Source organism: Fimicolochytrium jonesii (assembly GCF_025526975.1).
Source record: "Fimicolochytrium jonesii strain JEL569 chromosome Unknown EV422scaffold_47, whole genome shotgun sequence".
NCBI lineage: Eukaryota > Fungi > Chytridiomycota > Chytridiomycetes > Spizellomycetales > Powellomycetaceae > Fimicolochytrium > Fimicolochytrium jonesii.
Window position 1 is genome coordinate 93,531 of NW_026515714.1, and position 19,915 is coordinate 113,445.

The window sequence follows — 19,915 nt, forward strand, 5'->3', positions numbered from 1 at the left end:
GCCGTGCGAAAACAAGCCGATCGGGAAGCGAGAGCGTGTGACCCTTCCCGTGGTCGATTGACAGCACCGCGCCTCTCGTAAGCAGCAATTAACACTCCCGCAATCCGCCTGTCAGTTCCTGACCTCTGGATTGCATTTCGTTCTTTCTTGCTACCAAACATCCCCACCATCCTCACAAAACGGCATCGCACAACTATCAGACAGTTGTTTGACCCTCTTCAAAGCCACTTGACCAGAGATCGAACCAACCGGCGCTACACAAAGGACTTCCGCACACCCCCTCGAACGCAAAACCCACTCCAAACCCCTCACACCACAAAAAAAAAATGGAAGCCGATTACCTCCGCCGCACCATCTCCCCCCACCTCACAACCGCCCTCACCCACCTGCTCACCCACATCCAGTCCACGTCCCCCTTCACCTACCCGCTCACAACGCCCAGCACCACGCCCGACCCCATCTCCTTCCTCGCGGACTACCTCCTCCACATCGACGCCTCCAGCCACACCATCGCAGCCGACCACGCCCGCCGCGCCGAACTAGATGCCATAGCGAATGAAGTGAATACCGCGCAGGCTGCTGAACGGAAACAGAGGGAGTTGTTGGAGGAGGAGTTGAGGGTTAGGGCAAAGGAGGTTAGGGATAAGGAGTTGGAGGAGGAGAGGGTTCAGAGGGAGGAGGTGGAGAAGCGGGAGAGGGAGGTCGCGAGGGTGGAGGAGGAGAAGAGAGTGGAGGAGGAGAAGAGAAGAGCGAGAGAGAGGGAGGAGGAGATCAGGCTGGCTGCTGCTGATACGATTGTGGAGGAGGAGGAGGAGGAGGGTGATGCAGGTGAGGAGGGTGGTAATGAGAAGATTTAGGAAGAGATAGATAGATAGCGTTCGTCGGGTATCTAGTCAGTTTGCGGCACTCATAATGGTAGTGGGTGAATTGTGATAGCTGGGAGATATCGTAGACACTTCAGCCTAGGTAATCATAGCACTAGGAGATATCAGAAGGGAATAACCGAGGGAATATAATCCCACCTGTATTTTCAGGAACATTTTCGCAGACCGGAAGCAATCTCGTAGATGGTCAAAAGTTGGGATTTCTCTTACGCAGTTCGGAAAGTGGTAGTACTCCCACTGTTACGCAGTTCTCCCACTGAAAGCACCGAGAGGTGAGGGAGATCTCAAATTCTGCTAGGAATTTACGAAAGACCATGGCTCGGGGAGAAGAACTTTGCAAAATCATTCAATTTCCAAATTCAGAAATGTACAAGGGGTTGAAGAAATGCCCCGCCTCCCGCATCCCCCGCTCGCTGCCTACGTATCCCGGAGGAATCAGACAACCCACGTTGGTCGCAAGAGATCTCCCCAAACGCACCCGAAAGGACTCACGACGGCTTTCTTGATGGCGACCCACTTTCGCCGCCCCTCACAGAGGATTCAATCATCCCCAACCTCACCCATATTTTCGTTCACCGATTCTCCAGTATGACTACGAGTAGGAATGCGGGTGGTGGGGCGTCGCTACCGGTGCTTGCTTGGGGGCGGGTGATGCCGTTGGTAGTGGGCTTGATAGGGAGGGGTCCGTTGGTTTGGTTGCTGCTGTTGTTGTTGTTGTTGTTGTTGCTGTTGTTCCAGCACCTGTTGCTGATAGTGGTGGTGGTGATGGTGCCGGCGATCGTGTTGCCGCCGGTGTTGGTGCTGCTCTTGCCTTGCTTGTCGTTGTTTTTGTCGTAGTCGTCATTCTCATCGTGGCCGTCGGTGCGGCCGCTGCCGTTATTGTTGTTGTTGTTGTTGTTGTTGTTGTTGTTGTTGTTGTTGTTGTTGTTGTTGTTGTTGTTGTTGTTGTTGTTGTGATTGTTGTTGTTGTTATTGTTGTTGTTGTTACTGTTATTGTATTTATTGTTGTTGCCGCCGTCTCCATACTCGGAGCCGCCATCCACCACTTTCGTCAGGCGACGAATTTCTCCTCTCATCTCCCTCCCGCGCACTTCACGCGTCCAAACAGTCTCCATCAGCTTCTCAATGGCGGGCACGCCGCGGATGGGTGTCAGCCACAGGTCGGCGGCCGTTTCTGATCCTGGGAGGAGGACGTGGTCATGCAGAATCCGTTGGGTGGTGGTTTTTAATGATCCAACCGCAGGTGGGCTGACGCTTGACGGTGGTGTACCGACGGGTATGTCCTTGTTGGTGGTCAGGAGGGTTGACGCGTTTTGAAAGGATGTTGTCGATGGCTTGGATGTGGTGGTGGGGATGACGATGGCTGCTGCTACCTGGAATGAAGACGACGAAAGAAATGCTCTAGATAAGGATCCCATCGCCAAAAGCACTATCAAAAGAAGATAGAAGTAACTACTTTACCCCATGTCCTTTGCAACCACACGCTCTTTCCAACAGAGGACACTCGCAAGAAAGTCGTCGGCCTCCGCTTCCCAAAAAGGTGGCGACCTCGCTCAGCTCTGTCCATCCACTGTGTTCGAGCAGCGATGGTGGCGTGGTAAAACTCCTCTCGAATGTAAAGTGGGCTTGTTGCGGTTGCGATGCTTGGCATCCGTTTTCTTGTATCCCGCCGCTTTGTTTGGTCTCTTTCTTGTTTTCGTCATCATCGTCATCTTCGTCTTCGTCTTCGTCCCACTTACCCACATGTTTGGTGCGATGATGGTGTCGGCCTTCGCGAAGACACTCCAAAATTAGCCGCATGTTCCCCAGAAGGTGTAAGCACCGCCCTCCCTCGAGGTGATGTGGTCGTTCGTCCGGTGAGAAGTCCACCGTAAGGTTCTCGAGCATGATTGGGAGGTATTTCATAATCTCCAACTCCATTCGAACTTCGATGTCGTCATTGTGGAGTGGCCGTTGACCTTGATGTCCCGTGATGCGTTTCCAAGGGTTCCAGACTTCAAGAATGAAGGTCTTGCTGAAGAGACGCTTGCTGTGTCCTTGGTGGTCAAGCCATTGGTTACTGGTGAGCCGGGAGGCATCTCGTTTGGGGAGATACCTTTTTCGGGTTGGTGGGTTGGTGGCATGGAAGCTGCTGCGTTGGTCTTGAATGGTTTTGGCAGGAGGTCCGCGTCTAGGTGTTAGACGAAGGAAACGATGTGCTTCAGCGAAAGGACCATTGGAACGGTCAGAAGGGAGGTCTCACGCTTACCATCAAACCCAGCATCTTCGTCCGTCTCCATATCCACGCTCTCCTCATCTTCCGAGTTCTCAGCCGGTTTCGTTGGGACATCCAGCTCAGGCTCTTCACTTCCATCAGCAGGCTCGTCTTCCAATTCGCCCAATGGAATGCCTTCCATGAGAGCTTCGTCGATCGCTTCGAACGGATCCATTTCTTCCAGATCTTCGGTAGCGGCGTACATGCTTGGAGTTTCCGAAGCTGCGAAAGGGTAGAAGTCAGCATGAGCTGCATCACGAATGTCAGAGGGATTGAGATGACCTACCAGCGGTCGATTGAGTATCAGTCTGTTGGCCTTCATGTGCCGGCGCATTGATAGTGCTGCCGGAGACGGATACATAAACCACATCATCTCCAGAATCGTCAGACTCATCAGACTCGTCAGACGAAGAATAATCGAAATCGATAGCAACGTGCGATGCTTGAGACAGCTGCTTCAAGATGCCCTCCATAGATGAAACGCTTTTAAGATCCATAGGATCCAAAGTTGAGACCTCCATGTCGTCGACGGAGCTTGGCACTGCGGGTGCGGTGCTGGGGCTGATGGTATCATCTTTCAGGGGGTCGCTTGAATCGCTTTGGGCGGTGATGGTTTCAGTCTTGTGAGTTTCTTTACCGCTATCGGTCGCACTGGCTGCGTCTTTCGCGTTCTTCGCTTCCTTGTCTTGAAGTTTTTGATAATTGTCGTCGATGTCGGATAGCGACGTGATGGACTCGTCGCGCTCGAGGAAAGGCAGGTCGGACAGATAATCGTGGTTCTCGTCCCTGAGGATATCTTTCGTGAAAAGTGTGTACTCGAAGCCCGACCGCTGGATGGAGTCTGGCAGGGGCTGCGATGATCCCTTCCGAAAAGGAAGATCACTGTAATCCCCATCCTGACCCCATCCTGGGAGTCCGACGTCAGACAAGATGGCACCGAGCTCGGCTAGAGCGACTTCATGTTGCGGGAGGGAGTATGGGACTTCGGGGATCAGGTCAGCTTTGAAGAGAAGACCCTTCTGAAGTTGCGCACTCTGGCTGTAGCTGTCGAGCTCTGCTCGACTGCGGCGGCCTCGCTTCCGGCCTTGTTCGTGGCTTCGTGTGCGGGAGAAGAATGAGCTGGTTGAGGAGGCTTCCCTTTCGCTTTCCGAGCCTTCGATGTAGACTTCGCTGCCGGGTCGTATGGCGAGCATCGGAGATTGACCTGAGCAGAATGACAAAAAGAAAGAGGGAGAATGAGTCTCAGACCGATGTGAAACAAACGATACTAGTCCGAAGCCTGAAGGTTTCACAACGATAAGAGATGACAACGTACCATCAGAAGCCGAATTGATCGTGCCGTTCTCAAGAGGGCTCGAAACAAGCCTCGACGTCGTGCCGTTGGCGTTGGCCGTCGCTGTGTTGATTTGCTGGAGAGTAGCGTTTTTCGAAGCCGACGCGGTTTCAGTCAGCCTGGCGCGAAAGGCCTCCAGTTCCCCGAAATCGGAGACTGCGACGGCAGGCCTTCCGACCCGTGGGAATGTGAACAGGGTCGTTCGTTTGGGACCTTCGACGGTCATATTGCGTGTTTGAGGGGTTCACCGAGAGTAAAGGTTTAGGCACGCAGGACCTTGACGGGGGCCGTACTTTTCGTGAATGTAGCTGGGGTGGTCGGTTTCAGGCAGGTGATAACCTTCCTGATAGTCTGGTAATTGTGTGTGGAGAGCGGAGTTGTGAATACCGAAGCTGCTGGCGTAGTGATATGTTGTAGGGCGGCGGATGAAGCACGACTTGGGCCCGAAACAGGAGGAGCACGAGCGTCCCAAGCAACTGAGCGGAAAGCTGTGGGTTGTGGGGGGATGGCTGTAATAGTATATATATGGTCTTTTGATGGCTGAGCTTTCCTATTCGATTGACAGCTCGCCAGAACAGGGGGGCAAAAAGAAGACCCGTTTTGACAGCTGCTGGGGGTCTCCAAGGGATGTATATAAGAGTGAGTCACGTGTGGGGGTTTGGGACAGGGGGAAATCCGAAAAGGGGTCTGGGCCGCAAAACTTTCGACAGGCACAGGAAGAACACACGCTGTCGAATTTCGCGTTTATGGCCTCCCGCTTATTGAAGATTTCCGACCATTTTGTTTGAGGTTGACCATCAATGACGACGAGTCACACACTTGTTCGCGAGCCCGATGGCCTGACCGACGCTTTCTACAACAGGACGCCAGCTTAGAGCGCCCTGTGCAATGCACGTGTAGTACGGATTTCGGGCTTTATTTCCGACGGTGTTCCGTAATTCGAGTTTCCCCAAGCCGCTTACTTATCTGAGGTTATCTCTTACGACACCACCCAGCCATGGGAAGCACAACACCTTAAACACGAAGAAGGTATGCAGTGGATCCTGGCCGTCCATTTTCCTTTTCAAATCGTCATGCTAGGGTCCAGAATTTAGAGTTATGCGGGAACAAAAAAAATGGGTGCCCATGAATTTAGAGCGAACAGCGACGTACAGCAAGCTTTTGCGCCACCCAGGCCAGCGAGAATCTGCATATTGGCCGTTGTTTTTCGTGGGCTCTTTTCGATCCGCTATGCAGCTTTCGCGTAACATAAGTGTGTTGCAATATACTCGTCATATTCTCGGGTGCTCATAGGTGCGACTCGTGCGAGACCGTGCGAAAATTTCCCTGCGGAAGCGGCAATGCGGTCCGGTTGGCCCCGAGAAGAACATGCGCATGCGGTACCGCGCACGAGTCACAGGGCAATCATATGGCGGGCGTGATTTGGTGTGACCCTGGCGCATTGTTTGGCATTGTTGGTTTGACTCTGAGTTCATTATGGAATTCAAGAAGTACCAAGGGTGTGAACTTGAAGGGATGTTGTGCCCAGGTGTGCACATTCCGTTGATTAAATCAAATAATTAACTGATGTCTCCGCGGACTCGTTTAAGCCGCGCGTTATAAGTAAGGTGAAGCGTGAGTACCGTGGCAATCGCCTCCGATTGGTGACAATGGAGCCGGAGAGAGCGACACAATGGGGGGGTGGCGTTTCCCGTGCATGAGCCAAGCCCTGTTCCCTTGCTCCCGGATCGCCTGACTGATGAAGATGAACAACCGAAACAGAGACATTGCCCCCATTGTTCAACCGCATTCCCACCACCCATGTCGTCTAAATCCAAAGAGGCCTCAAACAAGGGAAGAAAAGCATGCTCAATTATCCATGTCGCCCAAATTTCTCGGCCAAAAAGGGAGCCTCTTCCAAGGTTCTTCCTATTGTACTTGCGATACATGAAACAATCGGTCGCTCTAGGTACAAAACGGTTCATCCCGCGGTGGGGCGGATATGTCCTGGGGTACGTAGTGTGGCCTCTCTTCTGTTTCCCATGTCGACGCCTCCAACAAGCGCTCGATGGATGATGGCGATAGAACCCCAAACGGGTCTTTTTCCGAATCTCCCAGATCTCATCAATCCACCCCCCCCCCCCCATGTGTGTTTATATTTTTTTTGTCGTGGGTGAGGCGGGCGGTTCGGTTGTAGCCGTCCAGCAACGCGTCGCAATGCGCAGTTGACCGTGGAAGTTTGCAATTCTTACACCCCCCCCCCCCCCCTCTCTGAGAGAAAGCGCTCTCGCCACTCTCGCGGTTTGAGAGCGTGCTGCAACACCCAACCTTGCGAGACGTTCGAAGGAGTCAAGCGAGACCTCCGTCACAGCACGCTTTGCCAAAGGTGAAGCAACAAATGTGACTGGCTGATGGCGGGGTCGTACTACGCTCCCACGGCAATATTTCTGCAACTTGAACGACCCCCCCATCCCCAGGGCCCTCCACACCAAACACATAAACAAAAAGCACAAAGAAACCACGAGTTTGAATCTTGATCCCCGGCATATATATATTTCCTGTGAACGTGCAGAGTCCGCAGCATCACGTTACATGCATCCTCCCCGTCCAGGATGCCCCAAGAGCCCCCACGGGTCGGTCATCGAACTTGAAGCCCTTGGATTCTCCTCAAGAAAATAGACCTTATTGTTCTTCTACCCTCCTTCACGGTCTCGGGGTTACAAGCCGTCGACGTACGCAACTCCGCCGGAACTTCCGCCTCACAGCTCACGATTTGTGCTATAGGAGATCCACGTAGTTAATCCAAGCCTCGAATTTGCAACGGGTCTGTTGGGATTGAGAGGGACTTCAGCGAAAAACGAAGTTACCGGTTTGATATACGCGGCACATTATCGTCGAACATGTCGAACATTGAGCGCATCTTGCAAGGCGGGCGTGGTGGACCCTCGACGTCCCCGACAGCTTCGTCGACGACTTCCGATCATGTTCGACCGTCGCCTTCTTCTACATCGCCGGCCGTGTCTGGTGTCGCTGCACCGCCGCCGTCGCCACCATCACCTCCATCGCCCCCGACTCCTGTGCTGCCCCCGCCGGTGAAGCAACAAACACCACCATCGCTGCAGCAGTCAACAAGCCATTCGCAACAACCTCAGGTAGAATCTCCGAGGCATGCGAGCAGCCCTCGACAGATCGGGCAGGCACCGCAACAACCACAATCCGCAAGGCATGTCGGAAGTCCGCGACAAATCGGTCAGCAGCCGCAACTTCACTCCCCGCGACAACTCGGCCAGCAGCCGCAGCTACATTCACCACCACGGCATGCAGGCAACAGTCCTCCCCAACTTCGTCAGCAGCAACATCACCACCTCCAACTTCAACCGCATCCGCAACACCACCTCCACCAACCGGACCCAAATCCGCTCTCACAGCCGTACCGATTCGCCGATCTCGACGAGCTCCAGCTCCTCAAACCACCCCAGCTCAACAACGTCCAAGGCATCAGCGACACAGCCTGGGTCTCCGCCTTTGACCGCAACGCGTACGTCGCCATCCGGCTCAAAACAAAAGGCACCCTCTCCCGCGCGCTGTTCTACGACCTCTCCCAAAACAAGCAGAACGCGGTCATGGGCGCGCTACGGACCAAGCTGGCGGAGTATGAGCGGGATCCCGCGCAGCATCCGGAGATTGATGCGGGTGAACATGCGAGGTTGTTGGAGGTTCTGAGGCATATGGAGAAGTATCAGAGGAATACGCATTCGTTTCCGGAGGCGACTATTAGTCGGAAAAGGAAGCAGCAGGAGGAGGGTGGTGAGGTAATTACGCGTCTCCTTATATGCTGTTCGCTTGTTGTCGCGGCAAGTGAACGTCTCCGCTAACCCTCATCTTGATCATAGTCTACACCAAAATATGCCCGCCGCACAAAAGACCAACCAGGCTTCAGCCTCGACCAATCCCCAATCCCACACGTCGCCCGCATGGTCCCCGTCCCCTTACACGCCCAAAGCCCCGGTCCCCTCCCTCCGCCGATGGGCGGCGCTCACCGTCTGCACGACGGCAGCCCAGCCCACGGACCTACCTACTACCAAGCCGCGCCCTCAGGTATCGGCCTACCCCCCATCCGGCAAGACCTTGCGCCACGAACCCGTTCAGGCGGGAAGCAACGCGGGACGTCTCAGCAACAATCACAAGTGTATGCGGGTGCTAGTGAAACCGCGCGTCATCGCCGCTCACCCCAGCAACAGTTCCACCGCCAACACTCCCACCCCGCCCTCCCGTCAGCGATCATCCCCGCCCACGCCGCCGTCGCACACCCACAACGCTACTCCCACTCCCCCGCCCTACGCGCCATCGCCGACCACCCCCAAGCAGGCCCAGACCGCATCATCCGCGCCCCACCCCCATCATCACCAGCAGATTTCGAAGCCCTCTCGGCCCTCGTCCGCGAACTGCAGTACCGGTGCGGCGCAATGGGAAAGGATAACGAGATATTGCAGGCGGAGATTGCTACCCTGCGCAGAGACGCATTTACCGTGAACGCTGAGAATGAAGGGTTGAAGAGTAAATTGGAGCGCTCGATGGATGAGGTGTATCAGTTGAAGAGGTTGCATTATCAACAGCAGCAGAGAGGCCAACAGCAGCAGCAGCCGCAGGCATCCCCGCGTGCCGGGACCGCTTCGGCGGCGGAGGATCAGAAAGTACCCCTCGGGACACGGTCGCCGACATCTGCCACCACGTCCGACCGCTTACGAACGGCGGTTGAGCATGTTATCTCGCAGCGGATGGGGACGGCGGTGGACGCTTTTGCGGATGTGATGCGCGGGGCGTTGTATGATTTGGGGAGCGAGTTGACGCATCCATCTGAGGCCGACCGGCCTTGAACACGACGACATCCCCGACTTTCTTTAACATAGCATAGTTGCCAACATCGATAGAAAACGGGCGTAAACATCAGACATCCGCATCATCCGGGGGCGTATCTATCTCTAGTTATCTATCCCAACAAAACCTCGTTTTTGGCCCCCTGCATTCCATTTGAGAAACGAAAATGTACATTGTCCCCATCGAGGTTGACGTCCCCCCATCCCCACCTGTATATATGATGTCTGATCTTTTGCGGGGCATCAGGGAACACTTAAATTAAAGAAGCATTGTATTTATCATGGCCTTCTGTTGGTTGCCTTCGTGGGTCTCCATCCACTTTGTCACGAAAACTGTCAGAGTGTCGGATAAAATCCGGTGCACGTGACCCACTCATCCCATCGGAAATTTCCGCGTGTTTGTCCATAAAGGCTGCTCCACGTTGGGCTATGGAAAGTCGTGGAGCCAAAGACGCTGCTAAATTGGGGCACTTTCCTAATCGCGCGGCTAATCAAAACGGGGCCTTGTTGAAGCGAGTCGCTTGATCAATTGCTCGCTGCGAATTAGTAACTGGGCGGGTCTCATAGGAATCGATATAAGACCTCCCCCGCTTGAAGCACGACGTCTCCCGCAAAACGATCTTTCGTCGCTCGCAAACCAACCTCACATCAATCACCCCACTACGCTCACTTCAACCCACACACCCCTAGAAATGGCTCGCTCAGGTCGTTCCGGCGGCGGTCGCTCCGCCCCCTCCCGCCCCGCCCCCGCCCAGCACACCCAGACCCGCCAGGCATCCACAACCGCCCACCCGCCAGCGCACGCCCCGCCACCAGCGCCGCCCGCACATGCTCCTATGGCCGCACCCCAGCAGCCGGGCATGTTTGCGCAGATGGCGTCGACTGCCGCTGGAGTTGCTGTTGGTAGCACGGTATGTAGAATGTGTACCCACCCGTCGAATTCCCAATGTCGATCGCTCAAGAATCACGCACTAACCCCATTTCTCCCCCCCCCCCCCCCCCCCCCCCTATAAAACAGATCGGACACACGCTTGGCGCCGGAATCACCGGCATGTTCGGCGGCGGCGGGTCCAGCGCCCCTGCCCCGGCTCCCGTCGACCAGAACCAGCCCCAGCAGTACGCACAGCAGCCGTACGCTCAGCAACAGCAACAGCAGGGAGCGATGGCGGCGTGTGAGCCGGATCAGAAGGCGTTCTTGAGGTGTTTGGATCAGAATAGTAATGATATTACTTCTTGGTAGGTGTTTTGGAATTGTGGTGGTGGTGTTGGCCCGGGGAATCTTGATCTGACTGTTTTCCTTTTCTCGGATTTCTAGCCAATTTTACCTCGACATGCTGAAGCAATGCCAAGCCGCTTCCCGCACCACCCTCCAGTGAAACTGTCGAAATCGAACAATTCATTATAGCTTCTGCAACGTTGTGCCCCTTAGAGCATTATATCTGTTTACCCCTCTCTCAAAATATCGACGTAGTTGCTTGAAACGAGAATATTGAAAAAGATGTTCGTTAGAAGAATGGAAGAATGAGAATTCGAGATGGATAGAGATGGATAGAACACTTTGGCGTCCATCTTACAGAGGGTTTCGAGTGGACATGTGGGATTAACCTCAGGTGTCGAGGTCTTCGGGTGTGGGATGCACACTCACAGGGAAGTGCAAACAGCATGGGAACAATTGAGCATCGTGTGGCCAGGCTCCGCGTCAAATTGCGTGTGATATCCTAAGCGTTCTACTGTACCTCACTTTCTACCTCTCAATGAACTGTACATACGGAAGCAAACACTATGCTACGTCCCTAAAACCGACGCTTCTTCCTTCCACAAGAGACTGCTTCAAGTCTCTCAAAGATTCTTAAACTTCTCCGCAGCGCCAACAAGCAAAGACCGAATCCCATCCTCCTTCGCCGAATGGCCCGCATCAGGAACCTACAAATCAACAGGCCAATGAGTCATAAATAAAGGGTGACTTTGATGACAACCACTTACGATGTGAAGCTCAGCCTCCGGCCACCGCTTCTTGAGGTCGTAGGCGGATCGCGCGGGGCAGACGACGTCGTACCGGCCTTGGGCGATGAAGCCTGGGGAATAGGGATGGGACAGTGAGCGAGGTGTGGGAGGAAACTGACGATGGGGGGGGGGGGGGGGGGGGGAGGTACGTACATGGGATATGCTGAATCTTGGGAATGTTGTGAAGAATCCAATCATCGCGGTCGAAGAATCCTTTCTGTTAAACACGCCGTCTGAATCAGAACCCACCCGTCCGCCCAAAACACCGCCACCCACCCCCCACCCCCTCAAAACATTACGTTGACGAAATAATGACACTCGATCCTCGCAAACGCCAGCGCAAAGTTGTCCTTCTCCGCCTTCTCCACATTCACTTTGTCCACATACAGCCGGCTGGTCGCGCATTCCCACTTGCTCCACGCTTTTGCGCACGCCAGTTTCTCGTGCTCGTCGGAGCCGGTCAGGCGACGGTGGTAGGCGGCCATGAGGTCGGAATGCTCGGAGGGGGGGATAGGGGCCAGGTAGCCGTCCCAGTAGTCGCTGTCGGGGGGTGTGGGGTGTGAGTGGGTGGAGGGGTTTTGAGATGTGGGGAGGGAGGGAGGGGGACTTACGGAAAGAGGTGGCTTGCGCCGTCCTGGTAGAAGAACTTGAGCTCGGATTGGCGTAGCATGAAGATGCCACGCAGGATGAGCGCCTTGACCTTATCCGGGTGGGTGATGCTGCATACAATAGATAGTCAGGAGCCGTCCGACCCTTCTCCAGGCTCGATACATCACTCTAACCCAACCTGTAGGATAAGGCAAGCGTGCTTCCCCATGATCCGCCAAAAACAACCCAATTGTCGATTTTCTGCAGAGCCCGCTCATCTTAGTCCCATTGCGCCAACAGTCATCGAACACACGTCAAACCACTCCTCCATTACCAAATGATTCCTGATCGTCTCAATATCATCTATCAGCGTCCAAGTAGTGTTCTCCTCGAGACAAGCGAGACTGTACCACCCAAGAAGTCAGCGGTCGTGTTGGCCCTTCTCAACAAGAATACAGACATACGGAGTAGACTTCCCAGCTCCACGTTGGTCAAAGACGACGATTTTGTAGGTCGCGGGGTCAAAGTATCTCCTAAATACGAGGAGCACTGTAAGAACTTGGGCTTCTGGGAGAGCTTTTTGGAGATCATAGTCTCACCTGTCACTAGGAGATGTACCGCCTCCAGGCCCGCCATGCAAGTAGACTACCGCCTTCCCATTGGGGTTGCCGCTGACCTACGGGTAGAAGTCAGCAACTCAACAAAGTAAACTGGCCTCCATACTTAATGACTTTACCTCCCAGTAGATGGTGTGCACGTCCGACACCTTTAGGAAGCCGGAGTCGTAGGGCTCAATGGGAGGGAACAGTTCCCGTAAGGGTTCGGCGGACGCAGCTTGCTGGAGGGCAACGTCGGTCGGGGACGATAGGTTCGTTGCCATTGTGGTGGTTGTGTTGGTGATGGGAAGTAGCGGCTGAACTCCGTTGGAGCCATTGGGGCTGACCGCACGCTTCCCGCGAGGACAGAGGAGTCTGCGAGGCCCATGTCCGGTTTGTCCGGATTCAACTTCCACTTCCACTGCAACTTCAATCTCGCTGCCCACAGCTTCTGTCTTGCACTAACTACCCAGCAGGAGCTTGGCAATCCACGGCCTCCTACACATACAATCCTGCTGCAGCGTCCCGACCCCTGAAACCGCCTGGGTCAGCCAGGGGACTCCATCACGACATTGGAGGAACACGCGTCCATTCTTGAAAAGGCGGGGCCCTCCACAATTCAACGCGCCGTACGAGAAAGGATTAGCTTTGAAGAGCAGTAGCAGGGTCAAGAGTGAAGGGGAAGGGGTTTGAAAGACGTCTACTCAGAAGGGAAGTGAAGATTTCGCGTGGGAACGCTCGTCTACCGGACCTTAAAAGCTCTTCCCGGCACTCCACCACAATGCTCTCAGCGTCCAAACTCCTTCGCCATGAGGCGGTTCCAGGACTCTTGGTTTCTCGAGGGCTCGACTCTCAATCTGCTCTGCCCGGGGCGCTGTCGCTGCGTAGCCCCCGTCTTCATTTCAACGCTCCTGCCTGCATAAGGATGAAGACGACCTCCACCCGCAAGGTAACGAAAGTGCTGAGCGTGGAGGCAAAGTCGGGCGTGACGAATCGTAAGCCTGGTCGGCCCGCGAGAGTAGATTCGGGCGACCGGCTGCTCGAATCACTGGCAGGAGCAGTGCTCAAGACCAAACGAAAGATAAAGACTGATGCCAGTCTCCAGAGTCCAAGCGAGGCAGCAGTGATACCGACGGTGGAAAAGAAAAAGAGAACTCGGAAAGTAAAGGCTAAACCTAGCTCATCGCAGTCCGATGCAGGCTCAGTTCAGCTTCGCAAGCAGAGACGCAAGCTCTTGTCGGGCGGTGTGAAGAACCTCGAAATTAGCGTCTTACCGCAATTGAAGCCCTTGAAGCCCTTCGGCATCCAGATGGATGCCAGCACGGACGCCACGGATGGCGTTGGTGGCAGTGGAATGACGGACGGGGGAAGCGGTGGACACAGGCTGGTTCCGAGCACCGCGCTTATGCAGGAGGTCGTCAAATTGCAGGAGGAGAACCCGGACCATATCTTGCTGGTCCAAGTTGGCGGATTCTATGAGATCTATGATCAGGGAAACTACCTGGACGAGATGGCGTCGCTGCTGCACTTGAAGATCATGCGGCCCGGTGAGCATAATCGGGCCGTGGGATTCCCGCTAGCCAAAATCAAGGGTTACCTGGAGAGCCTGATACGCCACGGGAAAACAGTAGCCGTAGCGGAGCAAACAGACAAAGACTACGTCAACAAGACCAAGCATCATGTTCGGACTGTTACCAGAATCTTCACCCCTGGCACTGTCATCGAGGACGAGTTCATCGAGAGCAAGGACAACAACTTCTTGCTCTGCGTGTCTGCGCCTCCGCCAAGCCTCGCCGCGGACGACGGGAAGGGCCCACTCGGCCTGGCATGGCTCGACGTCTCCACCGGCGAATTCGTGGTAGGTTCAGCGACAGAAGAGTCCTTCGAAGAGCATCTCGCGCGGATCCAGCCAAAAGAAATCCTCCTCGACAAGGCAATGCAAACCACGCACGCCACTCTAGTCGCCTCACTCAAGAAACGTAGCACGGGGCTCCACCTCACCTTCCGGGACCCCGACCACCACGCCGAAAGCCGCTTCAACAGCCTGGTCTCCCAAACCGACGCGGCGTTCTTCCAAAAAACCCTGGCGCGGTATGACGTGCTGCAGAAACAGGCAGCGGGCAACCTGCTCGCGTACGCGAACAACAGTATCAGGTCCGGAACCTCGCTTTTTGCCATCCCGGCAGCGTTTAGCCCGGAGAGCGTGATGGGGATTGATGCGGTCACCCAAACGGCGTTGGAGATTTCGCAAACATTCCGGGACAGAGCGCGCAAGGGGACTCTGTTGAATGAGGTGGATGAGACCAAGACTGCGGCGGGGAGTCGCCTGTTGGCTAGCAGGCTCAAGGCACCGTCTACGTCGATCACTGAGATAAACCGTCGCCTTGATCTCGTCAACATTTTCTACGAGGATACACACCTCCTCGCGGATGTGCGAGCGACTCTCACGCGCGTCAAGGATCTGGAGCGGGCTATACAGAAGATCCACATTGGGAAGGGAACGCCGGGGGATTATATGAGCATCATCGCAACGTTGCGCGCCGCGGTGGAGATCGCGGCGAGGGTCGAGAGCAAAATCGAGATGATGGAGAGGACGAAGTTGGGAATAAGCGCGTTGAAGGATCTGCATCATCGGCTGGAAGCGTCCGCTAGCCTCCTAGAGGCCTGCGATGCGATCTTCAACGAAGGCATGCAGGATTTGCAAGGGATATCGGAGGTGGATGCCATCCGGGAGGGCGTCTCGAACGATATTGATTCGCAGCGAAAACGTTTCCGGCAGTTGATGGAGCGGCAACGCGTGCTGGAAGCGGAGTGTACGAAGAAGTACTCGATTCCGGAGAAACCGGTGGTGGGCGTGATGGACCCGAAAGTAGGGCATTACCTTGCCATATACGACGCAAAGAAGGACGTGCGGGACCCGATGAAAGCCAAGATTGGGAAAGATGGTCATTGTGAGCTGTTTGACCGGGCGTCTGTTACTACCACTGTGCAGTTTACGCATCGGAAGTGGACAGCGTTGTCGGCTGAGATTGCACATGCGACTGAGGAGCTCGTGAAAGCGCAGACCCGCGTCTTCACCGAAGCCTGCCACATTGTGAAGAAGCATGCGTTGCAGATCGTCCACACCGCCAAAGCCATCGCGGAAACGGACGTCGCGGCCGGATCCGCCACCTACGCCCTCCAACACGGCTGCGTCCGCCCCATCGTGACCGAATCACTCACCCACGACATCAAGGGCGCGCGACACCCCGTCGTCGAGACATCCCAAGCCAACCGGGACGCCCAATACGTACATAACGATTATACGATCGGAGAAAACACCTCGCGCGTGTATTTGGTCACCGGACCGAACATGGGCGGCAAATCCACCTTCCTCCGCATGTCGGCCCTCATGTCCGTCATCGCCCAAACCGGGCTGTACGTCCCCGCGCAATCAGCAACCATCGGAATCGTCGATAAGCTTTTCGCGCGTGTCGGGGCCTCCGATGACCTCGCGGCGCATAAATCAACCTTCATGGTCGAGATGCAGGAAACGGCCGCGATCCTCAACAACGCGACGCGGCGATCGTTCGTGATCATGGACGAGATCGGCCGGGGCACCTCGTCCAACGACGGGCTTGCGATCGCGTATGCCACATTGAAACATATCCACGACACGATCGGATGCCGCACGGTCTTTGCGACGCATTACCATGAGCTCGCGCACCGGATCACGGCCGACGGCTCGCTCCCCGCCACCACCTGCGTGCAGACCGCGGTCATCAAAACACCACCCGCGGAGGAACTCATCTACACCTACCGCATCGAACCGGGCATCGTCGACTGCAGCCATGGGATCCCCTGTGCGGTGGGTGCGGGCATGCCACCGGCGGTCATTGAGGATGCGAAGGGGTTCTATAGACGGCTGGAAGTGGAGAATGGGATCAAGCAGAGGTTGTGGGAGACGTATCTAGCGACGCTGGAGCCTGAGCTCCCCGGCATGAGGGCGGCGGCGGCGAAGGGCGTGGAGATTGAACTCCCTGGGATGAGGGCGGCGGCGCGGGAGGTGATTGTGGGCGGTAGCTTTGGGTAGGAGGGCATTTTGGTTCTTCCATGTGTGCCCATTTCTCCCAGGTTTAGTGATAGATGTTTCTAGCGTATTGGGGCCTCTTTGTTCCTTTTCGTCCCTTTTTTCGGTAGTGTTTTCCGGGGTGAACTGCGGCGTTGTACATAGCATACGTACATATAGTTTTGCTTTTGCCTTGGTCCTCCACCGACGCCCTTTCAAGGGCCATTAACACCATAAAATCAAAGCGACCCTCAGATACCCCGCGCCAGCTGTAGCCTGGTACGGGGTAGGTTCTACTCGCCCCATCTACTTTGAAATGGAAAGTCCTCGGCATACCCGAGGCATGTCCTATATACGTAAACGTACTCGTAGTGATATACCCGCATGAGTCAACTTGAGGGTCCCATGCGCAGGCCGGCACCCTCGCATGGGACCAAGTGTCCTGTACTCACTTTGGCTGCGGATAGACCAGCCAAAGTGGAGTACAAACTGTCAGGTGCATCGTGACTAACCTGCGCAAAACTCCAAGCGTGCGATAGGGAGAGCCATATTGCGTGCACGGTCCAGTCTTGAGAGTGCTGCGAAGCTTCCAAAAGTGCTGTCGAGGTCGGGCTACTCGAAAAGCACAGCGATTGCTCGGCAACAGCGAGATAGGAGCCTTGTTCTGCTAAAAAGAGCAAGCCAGAGTCCTCGCACACTGCATACGGTACTAAATGAGTTTTGACAAAAAGCAAAACGACGCGAGCGTCGCGTAACGCGCGACCATTTGATGAAAGATTCTGTGTACTAAAGCATCGGGTTGGCATCGTCAAATGCAAGCTACATACATGGGAAACCTTATCGCACCTTTTTGTACTAAGTGAGTCCTACCCTTCCTGCGGACGGTTCGGAGGTGGATCTGGCGTCAGCACCGCTGCAGTCCGTTGCGGCATTGGTGCGAGTGGGCCAGGCTGTGATGTCGTGGGTCAGGCAGGACGTCCCAAGACCATCACCGGGTTCCAAACACACTCTGCGCCAGTTCTTAAACAGATTGAGTAAAGCACGTGTTCCCGCGGCCCTTCTATTCAGCTATCTCCACCCCCGACGCCTTTCCATTCCCTTCACCTAGGGTTGCCTTGTTGTTGAGGAAGACTTGTGAGAAGAGGCAGTCGTGTGTCCAAGTGCATTGGGGCGGATCTGTACGCTTCGTGATTCTGAACAGCGACATTCTAACCCGCTGAGCATGAATATGAAATTTACATAGGTCATTCGCCAAGGTAGATTTCGCCTGTCATTGTCCGCCATACTGATGAGCTGAAGGACGTGGGAATCGAATCTGGTTACCACGCCCCAGACATTACTCCGAGCATAGCCACCGGCGCGAGTCAGGAATCAACTCGCCAGCCACCCGCCAACATGCCAACCCTGTCAGTCGTCCATAAACCACCCCCCCCCCCCCCCCCCTCCATCCCACTCGATTCCATAACCAACAGCCCAACCCCCACCCAAAACCTGAGAAAAAATGACCGACTTCTCAATCACCACCCTCCCGACCCTAACAGCCCTCGTCCACCGCACCCCGCTTAACACCGACCCGACAACCAACCGTCCCGATTTCCGCACCGCACATCACGTCGGGACCGCTGCGCTGAAGCAGTTTGTTGCCGAGAAGGGGTTGAAAGATGCGTTGGATAGGAAATGTATGTATATTGGGAAAGAGAGACGGGGGTGTGTGGGATATCTCTCGTCTAGGGAGGACTGCAAACTCATGCGTGAAATCGAACCGGAAACACAGACACATCCATCTCCATCATCCCGACCGACCCAACCCCGGTCTTCGAACCCGGCCACCTCCTCCAAGCGGGCGGAATCGCCACCGTGCGATCCCTCCTGCCCTCCACCGCCCCCGTCACAGGCCTGATGCTACGCACGATCGAAGCGGGCGAATGGGCGCGCCAGGTGCATAGGGGCCCGCTGGAGGGGTTGGCGGCAAGTTGGGAGAAGGGTTGTGGGACAGTGAAGGAGGAGGGATGGGTGGTTGATGCGGGACGGGTGAAGTGGGAGGGGTATGTTGAGGGTGGGCAGGTGGTGGAGATCTTCTTGCCTGTTAGGAGGGGTTAGATTTGGCTACGTGTATAGGACGTTGACTTTCTGTATGCCAGTGGTATTTGTTTGCATATTCTTTTCCCATTCTTTCTCCCTTGTTTTTCGTAAGTTTGTTGCAGAGTGGTCCGTACGCTCATTGCGCTCTCTCTCTCTCTCCCTCTGTGGATGTGCCAGTGGGCAGTCTGACATATCAGGGCACTTCCACCGTTGCGACGGGCGGAAATCCGGGCAAAATTGTTTGCCCTCGTGTTTAGCCCAAGAATTTAGCCTCAGGGCCAAGCATGTCCACCGTGTCCAACTGGCAACGCGCTCAACCCCATCGCCGCGTACAAAAACGTGGTCATAGTGTAGACATAAAAGGCCCCTCCACATCCATAAAAAAGGTACCCTGGGGGATTTCCCCCCAGGGCTTTCTCCACATTTCTCCACAAGTCTCATTTCTCCACAAGTCTTTCGATCAGTTCGCAATGGAGGTGGGTTTCCCCTCTGCCAACACACGGGAACAAGAGGACGACGCTGTGGCCGAGCTTTTTTTTAAGTCATACTTGACGAGGAAGGCTGCGAAGGTTATTGGTGATGGCCGGCTAGGTTCATTGCCAGGGAAGAGGGGGAACCGCACCCGGGGGTGGCTCCGCGGCCACCTGCAGTTCATCGCTGACTACTTTGGGCCGGACGAGCTGTCACTTGGTGGAGAAGCTGAATTCACTCGGACGTATGGCGTCACTTTCGAGATGTTTGACACCCTGTGCAATGATATTGCGGCCTATGATGCGTACTTCCGTCAGACGCGGGATGCCTTTGGGAAACTGGGCATCTCCACACAATTGAAGATCTGTATTGGACTTGAGTACCTCCGCACTGCGAGAGCATACAAGTCCAACTCGCAGTATCTTCGAGTTTCAGGGGAAACCGCCTGCCTCACGGTCGTACGCTTTCTCCACGCTATGGTCTAGCTTTACACCCCAGTGTACCTCACCCCGCCGTCAGTCTCCCAAACCCAGGACATACTGAAACTCAATGAGGATGCGGGGTGGCCAGGCATGCTGGGAAGCATTGATTGCATGCACGTCGTGTGGAAAAACTGTCCTTCCGCTCACCAGGGGCAGTACCTTGACAAGGACGGGAATTTCTCCACCATCCTCGAGGGTGGGTGGGCGTCCTCCCCAGCGGTACTTTCCCCTGGGTCCCTTCCTCTCCTCACTTGCTTACTCCTTTTTTTCTCAGCGGTGGCCCAGCACGACCTTATATCACGCATGCGTTCTTTGGA

General features: G+C 55.2%; 8 protein-coding genes across 8 annotated transcripts; 6 read left to right on the plus strand and 2 right to left on the minus strand.

The window, feature by feature from the left end:
* Window positions 1–46: 46 nt before the first annotated feature.
* Window positions 47–1,053, plus strand: EV422DRAFT_548485 (uncharacterized protein). The gene has a single exon (XM_053071668.1). It carries the CDS (start codon window positions 327–329, stop codon window positions 855–857), a length of 531 nt encoding a protein of 176 aa, XP_052920682.1. The 5' UTR covers window positions 47–326; the 3' UTR covers window positions 858–1,053.
* Window positions 1,054–2,660: 1,607 nt separating this feature from the next.
* EV422DRAFT_346140 (uncharacterized protein) lies at window positions 2,661–5,051 on the minus strand. Its single transcript, XM_053066503.1, has 4 exons — window positions 4,454–5,051; window positions 3,425–4,342; window positions 3,133–3,360; window positions 2,661–3,054 (listed from the first exon to the last, which is right to left on the minus strand). Exons 1-4 carry the CDS (start codon window positions 4,695–4,697, stop codon window positions 2,786–2,788), a joined length of 1,659 nt encoding a protein of 552 aa, XP_052920683.1. The 5' UTR covers window positions 4,698–5,051; the 3' UTR covers window positions 2,661–2,785.
* A 2,098-nt stretch (window positions 5,052–7,149) lies between these two features.
* Window positions 7,150–9,613, plus strand: EV422DRAFT_346304 (uncharacterized protein). Its single transcript, XM_053066505.1, has 2 exons — window positions 7,150–8,262; window positions 8,344–9,613. The coding sequence occupies exons 1-2, from the start codon at window positions 7,351–7,353 to the stop codon at window positions 9,325–9,327; spliced, it is 1,896 nt and encodes a 631-aa protein (XP_052920684.1). The 5' UTR covers window positions 7,150–7,350; the 3' UTR covers window positions 9,328–9,613.
* Window positions 9,614–9,777: 164 nt separating this feature from the next.
* Window positions 9,778–11,011, plus strand: EV422DRAFT_548490 (uncharacterized protein). Its single transcript, XM_053071669.1, has 3 exons — window positions 9,778–10,238; window positions 10,346–10,563; window positions 10,643–11,011. The coding sequence occupies exons 1-3, from the start codon at window positions 10,020–10,022 to the stop codon at window positions 10,701–10,703; spliced, it is 498 nt and encodes a 165-aa protein (XP_052920685.1). The 5' UTR covers window positions 9,778–10,019; the 3' UTR covers window positions 10,704–11,011.
* On the minus strand, window positions 10,947–13,047 carry EV422DRAFT_346312 (Alpha/Beta hydrolase protein). Its single transcript, XM_053066506.1, has 10 exons — window positions 12,656–13,047; window positions 12,519–12,595; window positions 12,384–12,452; window positions 12,254–12,323; window positions 12,119–12,180; window positions 11,943–12,050; window positions 11,631–11,871; window positions 11,485–11,548; window positions 11,311–11,402; window positions 10,947–11,250 (listed from the first exon to the last, which is right to left on the minus strand). The coding sequence occupies exons 1-10, from the start codon at window positions 12,797–12,799 to the stop codon at window positions 11,167–11,169; spliced, it is 1,011 nt and encodes a 336-aa protein (XP_052920686.1). The 5' UTR covers window positions 12,800–13,047; the 3' UTR covers window positions 10,947–11,166.
* An 873-nt stretch (window positions 13,048–13,920) lies between these two features.
* Window positions 13,921–16,587, plus strand: EV422DRAFT_502130 (muts domain V-domain-containing protein; the record flags this gene model as incomplete). The annotated part of the gene is made up of 1 exon (XM_053068247.1): window positions 13,921–16,587. One exon carries the CDS (start codon window positions 13,921–13,923, stop codon window positions 16,585–16,587), a length of 2,667 nt encoding a protein of 888 aa, XP_052920687.1.
* Window positions 16,588–18,004: 1,417 nt separating this feature from the next.
* On the plus strand, window positions 18,005–19,107 carry EV422DRAFT_548497 (uncharacterized protein). The gene is made up of 2 exons (XM_053071670.1): window positions 18,005–18,242; window positions 18,338–19,107. Exons 1-2 carry the CDS (start codon window positions 18,065–18,067, stop codon window positions 18,661–18,663), a joined length of 504 nt encoding a protein of 167 aa, XP_052920688.1. The 5' UTR covers window positions 18,005–18,064; the 3' UTR covers window positions 18,664–19,107.
* A 128-nt stretch (window positions 19,108–19,235) lies between these two features.
* EV422DRAFT_480165 (uncharacterized protein) lies at window positions 19,236–19,601 on the plus strand (the record flags this gene model as incomplete). Its single annotated transcript, XM_053067293.1, has 1 exon — window positions 19,236–19,601. A coding segment is annotated over one exon (366 nt), but the record flags the coding sequence as incomplete, so codon positions are not given.
* Between the last annotated feature and the right edge of the window lie 314 nt (window positions 19,602–19,915).

Coding starts and splice junctions, on each gene's coding strand:
- EV422DRAFT_548485 (XM_053071668.1), top strand. CDS start 327: ATGGAAGCCGATTACCTCCGCCGCACCATCTCCCCCCACCTCACAACC.
- EV422DRAFT_346140 (XM_053066503.1), bottom strand. CDS start 4,697: ATGACCGTCGAAGGTCCCAAACGAACGACCCTGTTCACATTCCCACGG. Junction 4,343..4,453: donor GATCAATTCGGCTTCTGATG/GTACGTTGTCAT, acceptor CATTCTGCTCAG/GTCAATCTCCGATGCTCGCC. Junction 3,361..3,424: donor TGATACTCAATCGACCGCTG/GTAGGTCATCTC, acceptor ACCCTTTCGCAG/CTTCGGAAACTCCAAGCATG.
- EV422DRAFT_346304 (XM_053066505.1), top strand. CDS start 7,351: ATGTCGAACATTGAGCGCATCTTGCAAGGCGGGCGTGGTGGACCCTCG. Junction 8,263..8,343: donor AGCAGGAGGAGGGTGGTGAG/GTAATTACGCGT, acceptor TCTTGATCATAG/TCTACACCAAAATATGCCCG.
- EV422DRAFT_548490 (XM_053071669.1), top strand. CDS start 10,020: ATGGCTCGCTCAGGTCGTTCCGGCGGCGGTCGCTCCGCCCCCTCCCGC. Junction 10,239..10,345: donor GAGTTGCTGTTGGTAGCACG/GTATGTAGAATG, acceptor CCTATAAAACAG/ATCGGACACACGCTTGGCGC. Junction 10,564..10,642: donor AGTAATGATATTACTTCTTG/GTAGGTGTTTTG, acceptor TCGGATTTCTAG/CCAATTTTACCTCGACATGC.
- EV422DRAFT_346312 (XM_053066506.1), bottom strand. CDS start 12,799: ATGGCAACGAACCTATCGTCCCCGACCGACGTTGCCCTCCAGCAAGCT. Junction 11,872..11,942: donor GGCGCAAGCCACCTCTTTCC/GTAAGTCCCCCT, acceptor ACCCCCCGACAG/CGACTACTGGGACGGCTACC. Junction 11,549..11,630: donor AGTGTCATTATTTCGTCAAC/GTAATGTTTTGA, acceptor CGTGTTTAACAG/AAAGGATTCTTCGACCGCGA.
- EV422DRAFT_548497 (XM_053071670.1), top strand. CDS start 18,065: ATGACCGACTTCTCAATCACCACCCTCCCGACCCTAACAGCCCTCGTC. Junction 18,243..18,337: donor AGATGCGTTGGATAGGAAAT/GTATGTATATTG, acceptor CCGGAAACACAG/ACACATCCATCTCCATCATC.